This window comes from Drosophila montana, unplaced genomic scaffold (assembly GCF_035044405.1).
Source record: "Drosophila montana isolate Dmon_TW-CO22-7 unplaced genomic scaffold, ASM3504440v1 contig_1083_1, whole genome shotgun sequence".
Taxonomy (NCBI): Eukaryota; Metazoa; Arthropoda; class Insecta; order Diptera; family Drosophilidae; genus Drosophila; species Drosophila montana.
This window is the reverse complement of record NW_026996074.1, coordinates 1,382,347-1,404,069: the sequence shown is the minus strand read 5'-3', so window position 1 is coordinate 1,404,069 and position 21,723 is coordinate 1,382,347. Positions and strand designations below refer to the sequence as shown.

At 37.0% G+C, this 21,723-nt stretch overlaps 2 protein-coding genes across 6 annotated transcripts; both read right to left on the bottom strand.

Annotated features, from left to right (window-relative positions):
- Nucleotides 1-850: 850 nt before the first annotated feature.
- On the bottom strand, nucleotides 851-18,654 carry LOC135431542 (uncharacterized). 4 transcript variants are annotated; one of them, XM_064686782.1, is made up of 6 exons: nucleotides 18,100-18,654; nucleotides 17,245-17,360; nucleotides 2,067-2,244; nucleotides 1,852-2,004; nucleotides 1,225-1,376; nucleotides 851-1,167 (listed from the first exon to the last, which is right to left on the bottom strand). In XM_064686782.1, exons 2-6 carry the CDS (start codon nucleotides 17,334-17,336, stop codon nucleotides 930-932), a joined length of 813 nt encoding a protein of 270 aa, XP_064542852.1. In that variant the 5' UTR covers nucleotides 17,337-17,360; nucleotides 18,100-18,654; the 3' UTR covers nucleotides 851-929. The 4 variants fall into 4 exon arrangements, with proteins under 4 accessions (XP_064542852.1, XP_064542924.1, XP_064543002.1 ...); XM_064686854.1 differs by having other exon boundaries at nucleotides 18,136-18,654; XM_064686932.1 differs by having other exon boundaries at nucleotides 18,147-18,654.
- A 1,990-nt stretch (nucleotides 18,655-20,644) lies between these two features.
- On the bottom strand, nucleotides 20,645-21,513 carry ATPsynCF6 (ATP synthase, coupling factor 6). Of its 2 annotated transcripts, none has more exons than XM_064687134.1 (3): nucleotides 21,363-21,513; nucleotides 21,005-21,156; nucleotides 20,645-20,946 (listed from the first exon to the last, which is right to left on the bottom strand). In XM_064687134.1, exons 2-3 carry the CDS (start codon nucleotides 21,154-21,156, stop codon nucleotides 20,778-20,780), a joined length of 321 nt encoding a protein of 106 aa, XP_064543204.1. In that variant the 5' UTR covers nucleotides 21,363-21,513; the 3' UTR covers nucleotides 20,645-20,777. The 2 variants fall into 2 exon arrangements, with proteins under 2 accessions (XP_064543204.1, XP_064543281.1); XM_064687211.1 differs by having other exon boundaries at nucleotides 21,368-21,389.
- Between the last annotated feature and the right edge of the window lie 210 nt (nucleotides 21,514-21,723).

The window sequence follows — 21,723 nt, the reverse complement described above, 5'->3', positions numbered from 1 at the left end:
AATAGGCTCTAATCTTAAGTTCACGACTTGGGGATACCCTGAACCCTCTTTTGCCAACCCCAAATGCAGCTCGAGCTAAGCGCTCGTTTACTTCAGCAGTAATAAAAAAAAATTAAAAAAAAAATTATTCCTTCGGTATACAATCTGTATGTAACAGGCAGAAGGAAGCATCTCCGACCCATAAAGTATATATCTTCTTCATCAGCATCAATAGCCGAGTCGATCTAGCTTTGTCCGTCTGTCTGTCCGTCCGTTTGTTCGTATGTATGAACGCATGTATGTGAGTCCTCCAAGTGCCCGCGCACAACGAGTTTGTTACCGATATTCCATAACTAAATAAACAAACTAATAAATCAATTATATTGCCCACCATATTTAATTTATTTTTATTACTAGTAAAGCAAACGAGCGTGTAGCGCGAGCTGCATTTGATGTTTGAATAAGAGGGTCCAGGGTAGTCGGTAGCTCCCGACTAAAGCCTCTTACTTGTTCATTACTGCTTAAGCAAGCGCGCTCGTCGCGCAAGGAAGAGGGTTCAGAGTATCCCCTACTCGGGAAGTCCCAACAGAGCCTCTTACTTGTTTTTGATTTAATTTTTGATATGGCTGTCAGATATGATGCGATGGCAAGCAGTGCCCTTAGTTGAAGTTGCTTGCGAGACAACAAACTTATATTTTTTCATTTTTTTATAATAATGCTACTTTATATCCCTTTACCCATTAAATAGGTAAAAACAAGTTTGAAGCTAAGGCAAGTGGGGCGTAGCGCGAGCTGCAATTTGTGTTAGTAGAAGAAAGTTTTTGGTTTCCTCTCGTCTATGAGGTCATGCAAACACAAGACAAACAAATAATTTAATGCCCCTGATGTATATTTATTTTAATTTTCAAACAACCATTTTCAGCTTTCCTGTTTCCATTATAATACTTAACTTACTCCCTAGACTCGGCCGAAGAACCTGTTATTCCTGATATTAATTTCTTTGTAAATTTACGTAACTCCAAGGGATCCTCGTTGTTAAAATCATCCATTACCGATTGCATTTGTTCCTTAAGTCCATCAGCAATCGATGTTGTGATTCGATCTTTGAAAAGGTTTGTTATAGGACTTAAAATAATTCCTGTAAATTCACGAATTAAACGAGCTTGATCCAACTGTACATGAATATTGCTATTATGAGAAATAAGCGTATTATTATATAAATGTTTTTCTGATTTATTACGGCACCTGAATTCAATTATACGAAAGTCGTGAAGATGAAGCTTTGAATTAATTACATTGACAGCAAGCTCAGCATAAACGATCGTGTCATCTAATGAGCCAATCACTTTCCCATATCCCTCAATTGCCATTAACTTTAGCAAAAAGTTATATTCAAACTATAAAGAAGAATATATTTTACACATTTATATAGTAATTTTTATAAATTTAAAAGCATTAATTCATGTATCTTCATATCATATATCTTTTGTTCTATGATAAGCCAAAAAAGTAGTAAAAATATATGATTTCATTGATTTTTATTCCTGATTAAGACGATGAGCTAAGTCAATGAATCCATATCCGTTTGTATGATCAATTATATCACACGAGCAAACATTATAAGAGTTTAAGATTTCACATTTTGATGACAATAAAAACATATTTTGCTCAATTTTTTCAATAGCTCTTCCAGTTTTTAATTATAAATGTGTTTAATCCAGGGCTTTACGGAGTTAAAATATTTATGCAGGTTTAAACAGCTGATTGACTAAATCAAATCTAAATCAAATTAAGTATTATCAATTAATATTCTTAAATTTAAATGATTTGGAGGTGTATACATAAATATTTTTCAATTCTTGCTTTACGTACCTGAAGTTTATTAATTTTTAAATAAAATTTGCTCAAGAACGATTTTCCCTCATATGTCATAAAGGCATTATTGTGCCTTTGTATTCCAGCAAGGTTGTAAACAATTCCGTTATTTAGGTGAAGGCCAGCCTCGTAAGTGATGAAAAAAGGCTTCTTAAAAGTTTATTTATTTATATTAATTGCTAATATTATCGTTTAACTGAAATTAAACTTACAATAGAAATACTCTCTTTCATGTCTGGAAGCTCTAAATGTTCTATTCCCAGCTTTTGAAGATGGGAAAGCACCATGGGCGTCACCACGTCGACTTCGGCATCGATATTGGTCCAGCCGACATCTTCCTTTTCAAAACTGCTCTTTGGCATGGCGTTATCCCCTGCATCACGACGAACACTTTAAGAAGAAGTAAAGCTCTCGGTGGGGATATATAGTTTTAGATTAAGAAGTAAATGAATAAAAAAGTAGAGTACTACTACCCTGAACCCAACGCCGACCTGCCTTTTATAAATATCCTTGCTTTCATACATATATGCATACTGCTTTACAATATATTCAGCGCCTATGCTTCTTCTTCCCTTAGCACCACACTATGGGAAATGCGTCCTTGATTAACTTTCGTGTTTATTGGCTGATCGTTATGAAATTTTCAAATTATGTAAATACCAAAGACCAAGTCTATCTCAAACATAATTTCTATTTTGGGAGAGTGGTGGCGAATGAGCACATCCAAAATTTCATCCATTTGAAACGAATTTATCGTCCACGAAGGCTGGAAATTGCGAAATGTTTGAAACACATTTCGGATAAATTTTCAGAAAGATCTTCGAAATGGATTTTGAAGCCGATCGAATGAGAATTTTATAATTTTCATGCAGCCATTTTCACGCCAAATTTGTAATTTTGCTTCAAGCCAATCGGACAAAACTTCAAAACTTTCCTCTGGAAAAGAAAATGTGAAACACATATCAAATGATTTTTCATAAAGACCTTATCAAATGAGCTTACAGTAGAAATTTCGCCTTTGACCCGCGTTTGTCACCCAAAAGCGGCGTAGTTTGCGAAAAGTTTTAATCACATATCAGGAGAATTATTACAAATACAAACTTTTGTTACAGTTTTCCATACTTGGCGACCAAGTTCCAAAAAACATCGACTTAGCGCACACCTCCATCTTATAAGATAGTAACAGTAAAATATTCAGCTTCCCAACTCTTACGGCTTAGGCTATACGTTATTCAACAATCAGTCAGTCAGGACGAAACTCTAAAGATGATATGGCACAATAAAAGATCCCAGGGTAGTCTCCACACCCTCCCATTGACATTTTGGTGGCGCCGCTATTCTAAACCGGAGTGGAATCTCGCACTTTTCAACGCCACCCAATGCACATCGAACCTGCGAATAGCCACTGTAATCGTCTCGACGCCATCCGGAGACATTATATATTGCCAGCTCAGCTGTATATGCGATCCAGAGGTAGCGTACTGGACCCATTAGAAATGCCTGTTCACTGTTAAATAGCCGCAGCGCCAGGTCCCCAGTCTTGCTGCATTTGCAGCTCAGAACTACCTGTCACAACAGTATGCCTTACAATAAAATGACAAAACCCGCCAGCTCTAAGGATAAACATACACGATCGGTCGCAAATTAAGTTCTTGTTAATTTAATATTAAGTTAGGATATTTTATAGTTGGCGAAAGAAAACTAAAAAAAAGGGTTTTTTCTGAGACAAGGGCCTCTCTTCAGACTACTTTTACACCCTGTTACCGCCCGAGAAAAATATTAAAACTACAATCTTAAACTCCACGTTTATTTGAAAACATTTTTTAACTCATGATGAACATCTTGAGACAGAAAAAAAAAACTTTCGTTTATTAAAAACTTTGCCCTCTTTATATATCCAAGAGCGGAGAATTTTGCCAAAAATAAATGTTCACAAGGATCTTCCGATGGTAATCTAAAAATTGGCAAATTCGCCGCCAAATTTCCACAATTGCGGATTGAAGTTCCCAACTCGCTAAAAACGCATTTATTAAGTTCTTATGTAGGGTTTTGAAAATAAGTTTGAAGCCGGTCAGGCGAAACTTAAAACTTCACGCTTATACCCTTTCATCCGCAAATATCATCAAAGAGGGGTTTTGCAAAATTTTTGAAAATTGTCCTTCCGGTGTGAAGTCACTGGTTGATCTCGGAGGTATAAATTTGAAACATCACACCACATAATACTCAAGCATCAATTTTAAATTAATTTTGAAACAAGCATTACTCCGAGAATTAAAAGCTGCATGCACCATACTTAATGAGTTTGAGTTTGAAGCCGATCCGATGGAATTTCAGGTTAATATTTAGTTTTGAAGTAATGCTTTGAGAATAAATATGAGGCCGATCGGTCGAAAATTTAATTATCGCCCTTAAGCCTTTCATCATTTATCATCCAAGAGGGAGGGATTTTACGAAAAGTGTGAAACGCGTGTCAAATGATTGCGCCTACACCCTGCAGCCTAATTTACCACAGCTTTCAATGCAATTTTCAAAGTTTGATGCAAGCTAATTGTTATAGAAACTGTGCCACTTTACTCGCATATTTTATTCATTAGCAAAAAGGTTTAAATATATTTTACATAATTGTGCCATTCTCATGACTGTCTCTAGAGAGTCGTTTCCAGGAACCAAGAGCTGATCCCGTTCCGTACCCGTTCACGACTAAGCTATGATTTATCGATTATATATATTTTAACAAGGGGATAAGACTGCCCCATCCACTCCCCCTTCAATGCTGCAATTAAGTTGCAAAATGAACATATTTTTTGGGTGGAAGTACTTTCCGTCCGCTACGAGTGGTAATATGGGGTGTTGGTTGCAGCAGTTAGTTGCAGGTGAAGATGATGTTGCATCGTTTGCTTCTAAGTAAGCTGCCTTAATACGGTCGATAGTTACAGTGTTATGCTTGCCGTTGATATCGATTACAAATCGCTTATCGTTGCGGCTGATAACTAGAAATGGCCCCCCGTAAGTTGCTTTGATGAGCGCTTTGACTGTGTCATCACGTAGGAAAATGTGTGTACATGTTTTCAGATCCTTTTGCACGAATACTTTGGTGGTAGCGTGGTGTCATGTATTTACAGGATTCAGCTGCATCAGCTTTCGATGCATTCTTCGGCAGATTTCTGGAAAAATTCACCCGGCAGCTTTAAAGTTCTCCCGTAAACCATTTCAGCTGGAGAGGCGTTGAGATCTTCTTTAAATGTTGCTCGTAGGCCAAGAAGTACGATGGGCAGGCGATTGGTCTTGCTGGAATCCGTGAGACAATTAATGGCGGTCTTCAGCGTCCTGTGCATTCTTTCTATTATGCCGTTGGCTTGTGGGTGGTATGCTGTTGTTCGCAGATGCTTGGATCCCGTCAACTGTGTAAGCTCCTTAAACAATTTAGACTCAAACTGTCTGCCGTGATCGGTAGTTATGAAGTGTGGCATGCCGTAGTTTGCGATCCAACCATGCAATAAAGCTTTAGCTACAGCTTTCTCTGCCGTTATGTCTGCTATTGGGACTGCCGCCGGCCAGCGTGAGAATCGGTCAATGCACGGCAGACAGTACCTGTAATTGTTGGGCAGTGGCAAAGGGCCAATTAGATCAATGTGGATATGTTCGAATCGCTTTTCAGGCAGGTTGAACTTTTGAGGCGCTGCTTTGTTGTGCCTGTTGACTTTAGACTGCTGGCAGCTGATGCAGTTGTTTACCATTTCAGCGAAGTTTCTTTTCATGTCTCTCCAGACAAAACGTTCGGTTATGAGTTTCACTGTAGCGCGCTTACCTGTGATAAGTTATGAATGGAATTGACGAAATGTCGCAGTATAACAATATCCTTTAGTCGTCAAGTTGGATTTGTTTTCGCTGTAGGGAAGAATGCTCAATAAGCTGTTGCAATTCCGCATCTGCTTGTTGACTTAAGGCTAGCTCCTTAAAATCTATTTGATCGTCGTTAAAGATCGCTTCAACTCTGGACAGCGTATCTGCGACGACGTTTTGTTAGCCCGCAATGTGCTGGATATCCGTTGTGTATTCGCTGATAATGCTGAATTGTCGAGTTTGCTTTGGTGTCGTTTTGTCTGGATTCTGCTATAAAGCAAAGGTAAGCTGCTTATGGTCGGTCAGTAATATGCAGCTGCGCCCTTCGATTATATGTGCAAAGTATTTGACGGACAGAATGATCGCCAGCAACTCACGGTCATAAGTACTTAGCTTTTTCTGCAATTCCGATATCCATTTAGAGAAGAAACCGAGCGGCTTGAGGGATCCGGTTCGCAACTCACTCAAGGCAGAAGTTACTCGCGTCAACGTGCAGTACCAGTTCAGCATTTGCGGACGGATACGCTTATCTTGTCACGCGTGCTAAATCAGATGCTGTACTGTATTCGTGAAGAAGTAGTTCGAAGCGATCGTTGCTCACTGGAGACACAGTGAGGAGTTTGTCGAATTCCACACTGCACGTTGCGCCCGTTATGTTCAGCTTTGTAGAGCTGTCCGTAAGGAGTTTTCTGCGTACGTCGACCAGCAGCCCGTATTCGTGTAGGAAATCAGCTCCAATGATTGGTTTCGTCAGCGATGACAAATGTACGATTCCAGGTTTCTGTATGACGCAAACGTTCAGCGATAACGTTTTTTTATTATAACTGTTTGTTATTTTGTTTGTTGAATGAACTAAAAGATCATGAAAGCAGCTTAGATGTAGTTTTAAACTTTAAAGAGTTACAAAATTATATGTGCGAGCGATGCTTACGAGTTATTGGTATCGACTGACTCTAATTTGTTAACATCCTGTAATCATACGAGAGACCTCTGCTAATTAACAGACGACGCGATCAGAACCGACAGCCACTGCGTGTTAGACGTTAATTATCATATCCTAATCCGGCTGTCCTGACGGACAATTCGCCTCGGATTTGTCAAGCCACGGTTTCATGAACTCTGCCACTCCCAATGTCTTACACGGGCCTTCTATATATGCTATTTTTTCTACCTCTTACCTCATTGTTTACCTTCACAACTTTATACGGTCCGAAATACTTTCCCTTAAGCTTCAAGCCTGTCCCGTATTGTGTACGCTTTATAGTTACCATGTCAATAACTTGATATTGTCTGTCTGATTTTCTCTTAGAGTCGAAAGCTTTTTTATTTTCTTCCTGTATTTTCTTAATATTTTCACGAGCTTCCTCTCTAAATTTTTCACGTTCATCGTCGAACTCTGTAATTAACGACTGCTTCACTAATTCTCTTAAGTTCGGCTCGCTACTTATACACATGTCGATTCCAGTTAATATCTTGCAAGGTGAGACTTTAGTGCTTCGCGGCTTTACACTATTTATGATTTGCTGAACTTTACTTAAGTGTTTGTACCAGGCACCTGCAGCTCCTTGACTCAACTTCGATAGCATCGTAACTACAATTTTATGCATGCGCTCTACCTGCCCATTGCCACGTGGAACTCCAGTTGTAATCATTAAATGTTGAATATTTCGTTTTTCACAATATTCACGAAATAAATGGGACGTAAATGCTGCGCCTCTATCTGAAACTATTCGTAAAGGACAATGACTTCATATATACCTGTGCTTCGATTAGATTACAACCAAACATATCATTATATAATTGTAGTCCTGCAAGTACATTGCCCAGCGCGCTACTCTCAATGGAACATCTTTCTTTTACATTGTCATTGTAAGTCTTACGACTCATGCTGGACTGGATGATATAAACCATCTTCAAAACTATTTTGCAACATAACTGTCCCATAGCCCTATTTCGACGCATCTGTATGTTCTTCCGTCTCTAAATCCGGACTATATAACTGCAAAACAGCTTTGCTGGTCAAAGCAACCTTTAACTGCTCAAAATCAACCTGATGTTGCTGATTGAACTCAAACTTGGAGTCCTTGCGTAACAAGTCGGATAGTGGTTTTGCAATAACAGCATAACCCTCAATAAATTTTCGAAAATATGACGTGACTCCAAGAAATCGTTGAATAGCTTTTTTATCTCTTGGTATGGGAAAATTAGCTACTGCCTTTTCTTTACTTGGCCTAGTTGAGTTGTCTTCAATTATGTATCTTAGAAACTGTACTTTTGTCTGCATCAACTGGCACTTGGTTTAATTTATGCGCAGTCCATTTTTTGCAGCCACTGTCAAAACTCTACTTAGTTTCAGTACCCCACGTTTATATCCTTACTTGGAATTATAACGTCATCCATGTATACAACTGCGTCATTGCTCTTAACTAAGTCGCGCAAAACAGCCATTATGAATCGTGTAAATACTGCTGGTGAGTTTGAAATTCCAAACGGTACATACAAAAATTCATATTGACCGGTCTGAGTAACAAAGGAAGTGTATTTTTGCGAGTCTGCATCTTCTGGGATGTGAAAGAAACCACCGAAGCTTTTCTAATACTGTGTCCATGTGTGCCATTGGAAAATTATCTCAAACAATTTTTTCGTTAAGCTTTCTATAGTCGCAACATAATCGATTCTGCCCATTTTTCTTTGCAACCAAAACCACTGGAGAGGCAAATTCTGACACGCTTGGTTTAATAATCTTCTTGGCTAGCCATTCTTCTACCTGATTGTCGACAATTTTTTGTCCACTATGTGCTAGCCGCCGAGGGTGCTGGAAAACTGGAACTTCGTTATTTAAAATTATTTCCATTTTGACGGGCGCATTAACATTTCTTTGCGGTTGGTAATTTTGCACCATATTCCTAACCTTGCTTACATACTCCTGATTGAGATGGGACAGATTCAGATTATCCGTAATTTCTCCATTCTCTGTACCTGTCATCCAAATACCTTCTAATTCCGAGAGCAGTTCTGTGCAAGAAGAACGTACTATCTGATCTTGCGGCTTCCTATCAATTTTAACGTTATTGTCGACGATTCGACGAAAAAACTGCGTTCCGTTTTTGGTGACCTGCATGTCAATATGGTGAAGAATAGTTCTTCCCAAAATTGCTTCAAATCCTCATGTCCTCATCTGGAATAACGTGGAACTCTATCTGCATTTCAATCATGTTAATGGTTACGGGTATGGTAATGCTTCCGAAAGTTAGAACTTGACTTTCCCCGATGCCTGTTAGACATTTTGCAAGGCCACTTACTCTTAAACTTCCAAGTTTTAAGAATATGCTTCTTCGAAATAAACACAAATCGGCACCTGTATCTACAAGGCCTTTGAATTTTACATCTGCATACACAATGTCTTTGAGCTCAAGTCCTGTTGAAGTAAAACTGCTAGTCGGCTTTCTGATCACTTCCATATTTTGAACAATATGTGTATTTAGGCTATTTTCTTGTTTTATCGCAGCTTGCAGCGCGATGCCCTGGCTGTCCGCATTTAAAACAATTAAAAGAAACGCCTTTCGCCTTTCTTAATTTATCGCTTCTGTAAAATTCTATGAATCTCTGCCGTGGACAGTTTGATTGTAAATTCTTCAAGTGCGGCTTTTAAAGACCCAGTCTCTAACTTCCCGCAAACTACGATCAAATGATTTTGCAGCCCCAGTTAACAACTGTTTAGCGTATATAAAAAGTTGTAGTCTGCTCCACTGCATTGTTACCGCACACTCCTCTAACTCTTCAACCCATTGATTAATGTCTAGACTATCAGAGCCTGAGAATTGTGAAACACTGCCCTCTTCAGTTCGTTCTTCATTTGGTGCATCATTCTCTTCTGGGTTATTTTAGGCTGTTATAACAGACTTATCATCGTTTTCCTAGCCATAATAAAGTAACAATCTGTTTTGTAAGGCGCGTTTTGCACCGGTCGTCTGCAAACCAAGCTCGGCTAATTTTAGTCGCATGTCCGCGACTCTCAATACCATTATCTCATCGACCTGCATCATTACAACTGCACCAATATTTTAAATATAAAGTGTTGATATTTTCAGATCTTATTGCCAATAAATTATCATTAGCTTATTTCTAGCATGCAAAATACAACTGCATACATTTTATGGAAAATATCAAGATAGCTTTTATGTGTTATTTCCTATGTATCGAACAGCCACCGCTTCTGCTAACGTCGACTTTCTGCACATGCAAAATTTAATTTGATGTGTTATTTCCTATGTATCGAACAGTCACCGCTTCTGCTAACGTCGACTTTCTGCACATGCACAATTTAATTCGCCGCCTCTAGTTTTTTTTTTCCGCGCTGTCGACTATCGATCGCTGCTCCCGCCTCTAACACGAATTTGCTTTGCTTAACTTACTCTTGCGTTCGTCGTTTTTCGCCGTTTTCGCTGACTGTTCGTTGCTCCTGCTCGTTGCTTCTACTCGTTGCTTCTGCTGTCGCCAGCACCATGAAATTGTGCACTTAGGCTGCTGCGTCTTCGCACTCGCTGCCTTCGACGTTGCCTCTGCTGTCACCGAATTTCACAATCCTTTAAATTCTCCACTTAGCTGCTTTTTCCGCGCACGTCTCCTTTTGGCAAAATGTTAAGTCGCAACTTTGCAATTTACATCAGCGCCAAACTTTACCACCGTCTACACACGTATATGCAATTTATGCCTATTTAACACACAGTCCTGCATTCGTTCTTTACTTGTCAATTCTATCAAAAATCCCGGTTGAGCCCACAATTTGTACGATCCCAGGTTTCTGTATAACGCAAATGTTCAGCGATAACGTTATTTTATTATAACTGTTTATTATTTTGATTGTTGAATTAACTTAAAAGAACATGAATGCGGCTTAGATGTAGTTTTAAACTTTAAAGAGTTACAAAATTGTATGTGCGAGCGATGCTTACGAGTTATTGGTATCGACTGACTCTAATTCGTCAACATTCTGAAATCATACGAGCGACCTCTGCTAATTTACAGACGACGCGGTCAGAACCGACAGCCACTGTTAGACGTTGATTATCATATCCTACACAAATTGCCAGTCCATTTTTCTGCGTAGGCCGAAGTTGATTGTGGGAGATAGGATAGCGAAATCAGCGCCGGTGTCGATCAAGTATCTAATTTTTGTAGATTGGTCCGTTACGAATAACCGACGACTGATAGCCCCCACTTTGCCCGCCCCCACTGATAAAGTGGCTTTGGGTTTTGCTTAGTAGTAGACTGAATGTTTAACCGAAACTTTTGCGTTTATTCAAACGTCGGGGTCACCAATGAGAGACTTTACCCGTATATTTTATTCATTAGCAATAAGGTTTAAATATATTTTATATAATTGTGCAATTCTCATTGCTGTCTCCAGAGCATCGTTTTCAGGAACCAAGAGCTGAACCCGTTCCGTACCCGTTCACGACTAAGCTATGATTTATCGATTATAGATATTTTAACAAGGGGATGAGACACAAAACATTGCCCAAAAATTTTTGAGTCACCTTTTCCACCGAGGAAGCTTGCATTCTGCGAAAAGTGTAAAACACGTTTAAAAATTTAAGATATATGGAAATGAATTTGAAAGAAAAACTTCACCCAACAAATCTTTGATCCCCATATCGAGGAGACCTAATGGATCTTTAAAGATTGAGCTTACACCCGAAACGTTGTCTATTTTACCTTTTGAAATTATCATCCAAAAGCAGATTTTGAAAATACGTTTGAAGTAAATCGGACAAGACTTTAAACTTCACCCATATATCTATATCCGCAGTTTATTAAATTACGCCGACATGTAGGAGTGGGGAAACTACTATCACTAACCAAAAAACATATAGATGGGACATGCCGTACAAGAAATGTGGGCACTACAAAATCGGTGACATCTAGGCCAAAAAGGGTAAGATATACATATGATGTCTTTTATTCGCTTACACTACAGGAAACTGCTTTGGCTTACTCGCTTCCATATGATTTGTGCGATAGAACGGCATCGCTGTTTATTTTTATCTCGCTCCCACTTACTCTCAGTGCTCTCAACGCTCACTTTATGTCTGGGTACCGTTTAAGTGTTTGTGTGTGTATATGTCCGCACAAGCAAAAACGCCCACAATTTCAATTTTTCTCAAATGTCGGAGGCATTTCTTCCCTTTTGAAGGGATGAGTAATATGAAATATGAAAGGGTTTGCCACGTCGATACGAAATTCTTGCATTTTGCTCTATTCTAAATTTCGAGCTCTATACACAAACATAAATATGTGTGTATAGGCTTACCATGGTCGCAAAAAAATATTATTATTGGCACTCGTTTTACGCGCGCCCTTCTTTTTTATGATTTTGGGTTTGAATTGATAAATGAAAGTTGACCCCTTATTACCTGCAGCAGCCCGTTGGGCCAAAAGGGTAAACTTTTGGCAAGCACCTGCACCTGCATATGTAGGCCAAGTGACTGATCACTAAACTAATTTTTTGGCCAGCGGAAATTTGTGTAAAATTAAAATCTTTAAAACATTATATATATATATTTATAATATTAATCATTTTATTGTCTTAAACTATTTAGCTTTTTCATATATATGATTTTGATCTGCAGGTTCTATATGTTCTTTGGTTAGTGGTACTATTTTCTTACAAACGTATTTTATTTCAGGAAATGTTATAATAATGTTGATTATGTCAATTAATTAAATAAGTAAATCATTATTTAATTAATTATTAATTATTGTTGAATTAATGAATAAATTATTGAATTAATTAATTAATTAATTGGGTGAAATTCTTATTTAGCATTACTTTTAAATTACCGGGTGCAACTCATAAGAAAGGTACTTATATAAAAATGAAATCTAGACTAATGAAAAAGTGAAAAATTACACCATACTATAAAATAAACGAGTGAAAGTACAATTTTATAGGAATATACGAAATATATAAAAATAAAAGTTGTATGGGTCGTTTTTTTAATCTAGCAAATCAACTTTTATTTTTTCTTTTGCGCTTAAGAAGGTACGTTTATTTCCAATTATTTTATTGGTCTTTACCAGCACCTTTTCCGCGACCCCGAATAATCTATTTTGTCTAGGGTTGTTCATATCTAACTGCAATTGATGCGTTTTGTGAATTCTTTTTCGTACGTCTACTACAATCTCGCTTGGTGTTGAGTGTATTACTTCAACAGGCATGCTACCTACCGCCTAATCGTGCGAACATTTGTACTCCATTGTGGCCTGTAGAATGATCTCGACAGTGTCTTTGATCCTTCTTTGTATTGACACCTGCCCATGTCACCTAAAGTTCTGTGCAGGCGCTACGCTTGTTGATTTGACGTGTTATGAAGACGTGGAGCGTTTTCTATTTCGAGACCTTAGAAATTTTTTTACATAGGTTTTTTAGCATACATTTATTGTTTCGGTACTAAAAGCAGCTTCGTTGTCGCAATAAATTGTTTAGGTTTATGAAAGGCGATAGTTAAATGTAAAAGTATCTCTTTTATGTCTAAGATAGAACGTGATGCTATGGGTTGTACCATTGCAAATTTTGAAAATTTATCAAGAGCAGTGAGTAAGTACTTCCCGGCAGTCGAGTAAATAATTTGAGCAGCATATGACGGGATTGGGGTAGCGCCGAGATCTAGTCTTTTGGGATGTCTGTCAAATTTGGCATTTGCACGAGTTTTGCTGTTTGTTACGATTCCTGAGACCAGCCTGTGAATTTCCGGAAAGTAACAGTCGCAAAGTATCCGCGTTGTATCAAGTATTAACGCTGTCTTCAGAAAGGTGGTAACAGAAACTATTGACGGCCAATATTATTGCTATCAACTCCCTTTTGTAAGTTGCATAGTGCATTTCAGTGTCTTTCAGGGCTCTAGAAATCATTGTGATCGATTTAATACCTTGGGACAATACCGCTCCTATACTAAAAGACGCCATGTCTGTTCTTAAATCAAACGATTATTAAAGTTCCGACTCATTCTTGGAGAGAATGATGACATCAAATACCGTCTTTTCACTTGTGGTACTGAATCCGTTCGAGCCTACCAGTGAAATATATTTCCCTGCTTTTTAAGTCGATAGTCGCACCTACCTCCGTTAAAAGGTCAACTCCAATTATACCATCGAAAGTAGAGAGTAGTAAAAAGAAAAGACTCATAACACCAAAAATTGTAAGCATACACTTACGAGAGATATTGTCGAGGCCGTGGATTGATTTCATATCGAATGAATTTTCAACGTGGATTATGTTTTTAAATTCCGAAATGGGTTAGATATAGGTCTTTGTCACTTAGTCACTATATGTGGCAGCTGAATGCTGTGTGGTGATAATCACAATTTTCCTGACCTGCAACCTCCTAAGCTATATGATTAATTCTTTCACGTTGATCAGTTTGCCAATTCGAACTGTTTGACCTTTTAAATTACCCGGCTGATACTGCCTAACTGTAACCCTACTGACCTTGTTGCCGGTAAAAGTCTGTGCACGAAATTTAGAAGATGTTGAATCTACATCCATTTTTTTTATCGGGTCGGTAGAATCCTCGGAAGCTACAATTGGCGCCAGGGTAATTCTTAAAGTCTGTACTTTTTCCTTGCTCTTTGTTAACCCTTTTCTTATCTCTCGCCTCCAAAATCTTCGAAAAGTTTGAGGAAATTGTGTTCCTAACATGAATAGGCTCGATTTCTTGTGCCATTGCCAAGGTAGACGGCAAGTCTTTTTTTCCTGACCTGAGCACAGTATTTCGGTAAGGGCCCTTCTAAGTCTAGATATGAATTATTTTTATTATATTTTCATGACTTACTGAGAACAAAATAAACATCAGTGGTACTGCTCTATCAGCTCTATCATACAAAGAATATGGCTCTCTAAAACTCCTACTCTCTGAGCAAGTGAGCAAGTTATGGACCGGATAAAACCGAAGTCGTGTGGAACCAGCTGTCCCATCTATATGTTGTATGGTTAGTGATAAAAATAAATCAGATTTTCAGCTATACATGATAGAGCATTTGAATAAATGTGATCGTTCGACTCTCGAGCCTTCGGCTGACACCATCAAATTAATTTTTAATGATCTTAAAAAAAATAATTTTAGACGTGTTACACCCTTTTAGCAGAATGCAAGCTTCCTCGGTGGAAAGGGCGACTAAAAAATTGTTGTGCAAAGTTTTATTTATTATCTGCTTTGCTTCAAGCTATGAAAATTGTATTCAATACTTTCGGTAATTGGCAGAAAACGGATGCATAAAAGTTTTTGTTGACCATCCGATCGGCTTCAAAGTCATTTTCAGAGATTTTTGTTAGAATCGAGGTACTTCAGACTTTTCGGATCAGACTTCTTGGATTATAAATGCGGGTGTAGGGTTTAATGTCAAAGTTTTCGGCGTAGGCTCATTCGCAAAGATCCATAAGAAATTTCAAACTTTTCGCAAAATCCCTCCCGTTCGGATGATAATTGCGGGTAAAAGTTTTAAGAGCGAAGTCTTACGTTTCGTCCCCTGACCTCAAAAATATTCAATGCAATGCACTTCATAAAAAAAAATTAATACGTACTACAACGATTTAAAAAATTCCACACGCAACTGTAAAACGGAAAACTGTTACTTATATTAAAAGCCCTACATAAGAATTTAATCAAAACGTGCGTCAGCGATTTTGGAAATTCAATCCGAAACTTTAGTAAATTAGCGGAGAGCTATTGCTTTAACATCATTTTCAAATATTAAAATGAAAATAAATTTAGACGTGTTTCACAAATTTCGCAAAATGTCCCCTCTCCATATGCAGGTGAAAGATTATAAGATCAAAGTTTCGAACTAAGTGTGTACGTGTTTCGGCGATATTGGAAATTCCTCCAGCAACTTTGGAAATTTGGCGGAATCTCCGAAACTTTTTTGTTTACCTGATCAGCTTAAAAACTCACTTTCAGAGATTTTTTGAAAATTGTTTTGAATTGTTTTTCGGGAACTGAACTTTAAACATATTTTTAAATAGACGACAGATTGAATTTTTCACTGGCGGGAACTTGGTAAAAAGTTGTATCTAAGATATATCTGTAAATAATAACTTGGCACGGACAAGACCCAGCACGAGCCGTAGAAGCTAGAAAATTGCGATATCGTCTGCAAAGCTTACGATGCTGTAACCAAGTGGTAGGGCAACTCGAAGCACTCCGCCGTACCATGTGTTCTATACTAAGGGTCCAAGCACCGATCCTTGCACAACCCCCTCAGTAATGGCGTACTTGCGTCGTCCTGACATGAGTACCCTGGCCATATAGCTGCCATAGGAAGTATCGGTCAAAAATGAGGTTTTTGTATGAAACACTTTTTGGTTTTCAAAATAGCTTAATCATATTCGACGCTAAATAAAAAAGGTACGGTCTGCAAGGGTTTTAAATCTTCGGCGTGCCGAAGATAGCCTTTATTTCTCGTTTTTATGGAATTGTTTTCAATGATTGAAAAGGTTCTTATTTTTAAGCGCATTGCGTTATTTTAATAGCTTTGTTATGATTGGAAAAAAGTGGCATTAGTGTCAGTAATTTCACTGATATACATATATTTTTAGTTTTTGCCTGACCTTCAGCCTGATTCCACCTTATCCAACAATGTTTATATTTACATGATCAAATAAACAGCTCAGTTGTTTGCCTGACACAGGTCGAATAATACTGCCTTGTAGCAGGGGCCCTTTTTCATTATTACTTTTCAGAATTTTCAGATCTTTACACGTTAAAAACTGAGAGATGATTTCAATTTCTTATTATTAAATGTTAAAATTACCGCAAACTCGGTTGCTTTACTAGTTATTTATGGTATTAATATATTCTTATTTTCAAGAATATTGATATGAAATTTGATAAATTATCGCAATTATGTTAGAATTGTAAATTGTCAGATATGTTCGTGGGATTCTTAATACTGATTTAGTTTTAATAGTTTTATTTTTTCGCAATCAAAATAATTTGAAATGCATAAAACATACATACATCTTTGACATAAATGAAACGAAATCCATGAAATCCCAACAGAATGTAAGCAAATAACAAGAGTGGACGTGTAATTTTCTTTGAAGAGATCACGCAAGCTTCATAGCAGATTTCGTTAAATCTTTTGCTGTGACCCTAATTTTTAATTGCACACTGCACGAGCACATGGAGCAGCTATGCACATCTTAATTCTAAATCAAATTTAACCCAGTTTCAGGAATCTCACTGTTTTTTCTTATGGGAGGCGTACAGGCAATAAAATCACATTTTTTAATATTTGCAAGTAATGTAAGAAATGTTGATAGTGGAATTAGGCTATTATAATATCATACAGATATTAAATAGATATCTTTGGAGCATTTAGAGGAACGTAAAGTTGTTAATTGAGTACATTTTGCTCGGGGAAAAAATACGTAATTATACATATTTTTAAACTAAGAAATTTATTAAATATTTAAGTTTTACGATACCGACCAAATATAAATTTGACTGAAAAGGTGCTAACAAATTAATGTACATTTATAATTACCTGCTTAACTCCCGCTGCACTCTGCCGTTTGCAGTAAACACGAGGAATAATATTCCAATTAAGTATAATGTCATTTTAACTCTCACATACATAGTATCAAGATCACATACATAAATCTAAAAAAATTTAAGTTTGTTTTCATATTATGTATAAAATCGACTTTAGTGATCATATTTTTAAATAGATTATTAAATAAAAATCCAATACGAATCATCATTATTTATTGGATCTTAGATTTGAAACAATAAAAAACCAAATTTATATACATTTCTGATATATCATTATTATTGAGTAGAGTGTTGTGCACAGCGACCTGAACCTGACAGTACGTATAAAATAAATAAATAAATCCATTAAAATAGTATGAAATTTGTACAATATTTTATTTTAGGTATATTTACATACACATACATATTTCAGCACCGCAGAAAAGACAATTTACAAATAAACGTTTGAAATTCGTACATTTATCACATACTACATTATTTTGTACTAAATAATTTCGATAGAAGAAAAAAAGAAAAAACGAATGCATATAGTATTTATGTATGTGTGCTCTTTTATTGTGTGTACATTCGAGTACTAACGTTCACTGTTTAAATAAACACTTTATTGATTCATTTGCATTCTATACACGAATTAAATGTACTCATAACTGAAGCGGGTACGTATTAATGTACAGTTGAACGTATATAAGCACGTACAAATTACTATATATCTACCATATACTCGTATATGAATTTAAGCCAACAAATTTACCCATGCCCATATACTTTGAGAACTATTTCATAATAGCATTTTTTAGTAAAATGAACAGCATTCGCCACAAAGTATATCATTTTAGTATATGCATACCGCGTACAGAGGCCCTAGTATGTTTAAGTTAATTACTTGCTTCCTACTTAGTTATTACTGCGAAGCGTTTATAAATTTCAACGAGCTGAGATCTAAAGCCACATTTAACGCATTCGTGGGAGCGGTTGAAACGAAACTACTGCCGAGAGAAAAAATAGAGACAGAGCCTCGCCCAATTATTTATTGGAATCAGCCTTGATCTTGCGGAGCTTTTGACTCGTGCTTTGTTGAGTAAAGCTTGTCTATTAATTTTTATATGTAAGGTTATAGATATTGCAAAGAAGTTTGCATACCCTGTAATACGAAAATGGGCAACATTAAGTGGTACAAATGCATGCTTGTCCCAGAAAGCTGCACAATAATACAATTTCATAATAAGTATAAGTAATGAGAATTGGGATTAACACGCCAAGCAAGGATATGCTACCTTAACCGAAGTTCATATTACCGAGCACTATATAAAACAACTAAGAGGTTCTAGTCGGGAGCTCCCGACTAGGGGATACCCTGAACCCTCTTATTCCAACACCAAATGCAGCTCGCGCTACGCAATCGTTTGCTTAAGTAGTAATAAGGATAAATTAAAAATAAAAAGTTAGTTCGAACGAATTTAACGAATTTAAATAGTAGCACAGAAAACAATACAATCGCAATTGCAATGCTGTTGATAGAATTCAAAGCAGACGCGCATGAATATGTGTGTGTACATGTATACAGAAATTCTTGGAATTTGCGCTAGCTGCTGCTAGAACGTGCGCACATAACTTTTGTGTTTCTTAACCGATCTTAATGCTATTTTCGACGGAACATCTTATTGTAGAATAGAATATAGAATATTTGTGTATTCTCAAAAAGTCAATTGCATATAAGTTGTGGCTTAAATTGATGGGCAATACATGTTGGATAATTAACTTGACTTAAAGCTTTATGGAGGTAGCGGGGAGGTGGCGATAGGCATAAAATGAAAGATACCTGATATATGTATATACTATTCTGGAAGCTACGTGTCAAGTTTGGTGACTCTAGGTCATATTATTTACAAACATTTCCCAAAAAACTGGATTTCGATATCGATTACGCGGGCACTAGGAGGTTACAAATTCAATTACAGTTAAAATTTCAAGTCGCTAGCTCTCATAGGTTCTGAGATCCTTGCGTTCGACTCGGCTGTTGATGCTGATCAAGAATATATGTATATACTTTATGGGGTCGGATATGCTTCCTTCTGTCTGTTACATACATTTTCACAAATACATTATACCCTTTTTAACCCATTTTTAATGGGTGCGCAAATAGCGCAGCGGCAAAGCTATTTTTCCGCCTGCGCTACATCATTTGAAAGTCTATGTTGAATATATTCTGTTTTTCCGAATTTTATAAAATTTTAAGGGCATACCAAATAAATAAATAAAATGAGTTTTTCAATATTTCTAATATTTTTACTTTACGAAACAAGTCTTAAAATCAATTTTATCGATATTGTGCAAATACGCGATGCGTATTAAATAGGAAAATATATATTTTTCAAATTTGAAGCTAAATCTACTCAACTCATAATCCTGCACAATATACATAGATTTCAAATTTGAAGTGTCAAGCTTTTGAAGTTTCCGACATAGCTAAATCGAATTTATAGGGCTGGACATGCCTTCTATAGGGTATAAATATGCGGAAACCCAACAAGCATACTAGATAATTAAAACGTTTATCACTTGTAAAGTTCAAAATTGCGTTCTTTTCCCTTCACTAATAGAACTAACCAAACAGCATATAGATGGGGCATAAGCAAAGTAGGCACAAAAAAATCGGTGTAAGGGTTTACCACGTCGATGCGAAATTCCTGCATTTTAGCTCGCTATTGTTGGCAAGGGTACCTAAACGTTGGCATGTGTGCATTTACAAGTTTTTGGACTTGGCATTCACGCATACTAGCATATTTTGTATATGAATAGAAGCATTTATGCGCTTGTGTGCCTGTTGGTGCCTGCCTGCCTGTCCGATGCAAATTTGACAATATATTGGGATTTCTGAGTTCTGAGCTCTATACACACACACATACACTAATGTGTGTGAATGGGCAGATCATATGCAGGTGCTTGCCAAAAGTTTACCTTTTCGGCCCAACGGGCTGCTGCAGTGTTTATATTGTCTTTGGTAAAACTAATAAATGCCGAGTTTGGTCAATATATCTTGAAAAACAGGAAACAACAAATTTTCCATAGAACAACTTAATTTTCGACCGATCGCTCCTATGGCAGCTATATGATATAGTGGTCCGATCCAGCTGGTTTTGACATATGTACAGCGTGCAACAAAAAGAGGGACTTCAGCAAAGTTTCATAAAGATAGCTTTAAACCTGAGACTAGTTCGCATAGAAACAGACAGACGGACATGGCTATATCGACTCGTCTGTTGATACTAACAAAATTATGATACCCTCCGGTATAAAGACTGACCATAGATTATATCTAGTAAACCTGCCAGCACATTTAAAATTGATACTACTCTAATGAGGGAGAAACACAATATACTACATAACAAGCCTTCTCTTTTTCCGATCTCGTGTTTTCTTATTTACTTGGTGGCGATTTAATAGTCGATTGCTCGATTCAAGTTCATACAGGCAGCCCTCTTGATGAGAATAACTTAAAACAATTTAACGAATTCATAGTGTTGTTTAGTTGGCGCCTTGTGAAATTGGATCAATCTTCACATCGGGAAACTTAAATTCGGGAAATTTAAGCATATCGGTCTTTCCATCGCTGCCGTACTGCTTGGCAACACGCTCTAGCTCGTTTTTCAATTCTCGCTCAATTTCAGGATTGGAGTCGACCATCTTGCCGCCCCTGAAAATAATAAATAACAATTAAAGATCGAATGACCGTGTCTCCATTAGCTACCTACGCGCTCTTTTGCTTATATTCGCGAACTTTGTCTAGGAATAGTTGCTGGATGGGATCGGATGCCTTGTTCAGAGCTGGTGCAACTATGGCAATGTTGCGACGTGCCTCAATGCGTAGAACGCGGACACCGGTTAAAATTGATTGCGACAGCATCTGAAATCGGATAAAATAGCGTTAATCTTCCTCTGCGGCAGCAATTCGGTAACCTTAAAAGGTTATGTAACACATTTTCCATTTGCAGAGCTTATAGTTGAAAATATGTAGTAACAAGTTTGCATTTGCCGAGGGGTTTCTTATTATTATTTATTTATTTACTTTCTTTTTTACTTTTCAATTCATTTTTATGATTTTTTTATTACCTTACTTCCTTTTCAAATGCCTCTGTACTGTATGGGTGGAAAATTGTCAACTGAATAACAGAGTGACAGCAAAATTTTAACTTAAAAACTCCAAAGTTCAAAATTGAAATACTAAAATACAGACTTTAACAAAACTAAAATACTTAAAAAAATACCAAAATACGTCTTGATTGGCGAGTGATTAATATTATAAGCAAGTTAACCGCATATGTTATTAAACATAACAAATACATACAATGCATACTTATTGAAGGTACATATATTAAATTAAGCCAGAAAAAAACTATTAACATAAGTAAATCCGTAAAATCTTTGTATTAGTCAGCCCACATAAGGAACGTCCAAATAAGTCGTGGGTGAT

Bases quoted from the DNA above. Each gene is read 5' to 3' on its own strand.
- LOC135431542 (XM_064686782.1), bottom strand. From the start codon at position 17,336: ATGTATGTGAGAGTTAAAATGACATTATACTTAATTGGAATATTATTC. The intron at 2,005-2,066 runs GTAAGTTTAATT...TAAACTTTTAAG, and splicing joins TGAAAGAGAGTATTTCTATT to AAGCCTTTTTTCATCACTTA. The intron at 1,168-1,224 runs GTGCCGTAATAA...TTCTCATAATAG, and splicing joins TTTCGTATAATTGAATTCAG to CAATATTCATGTACAGTTGG.
- ATPsynCF6 (XM_064687134.1), bottom strand. From the start codon at position 21,156: ATGCTGTCGCAATCAATTTTAACCGGTGTCCGCGTTCTACGCATTGAG. The intron at 20,947-21,004 runs GTAGGTAGCTAA...TATTATTTTCAG, and splicing joins GAATATAAGCAAAAGAGCGC to GGGCGGCAAGATGGTCGACT.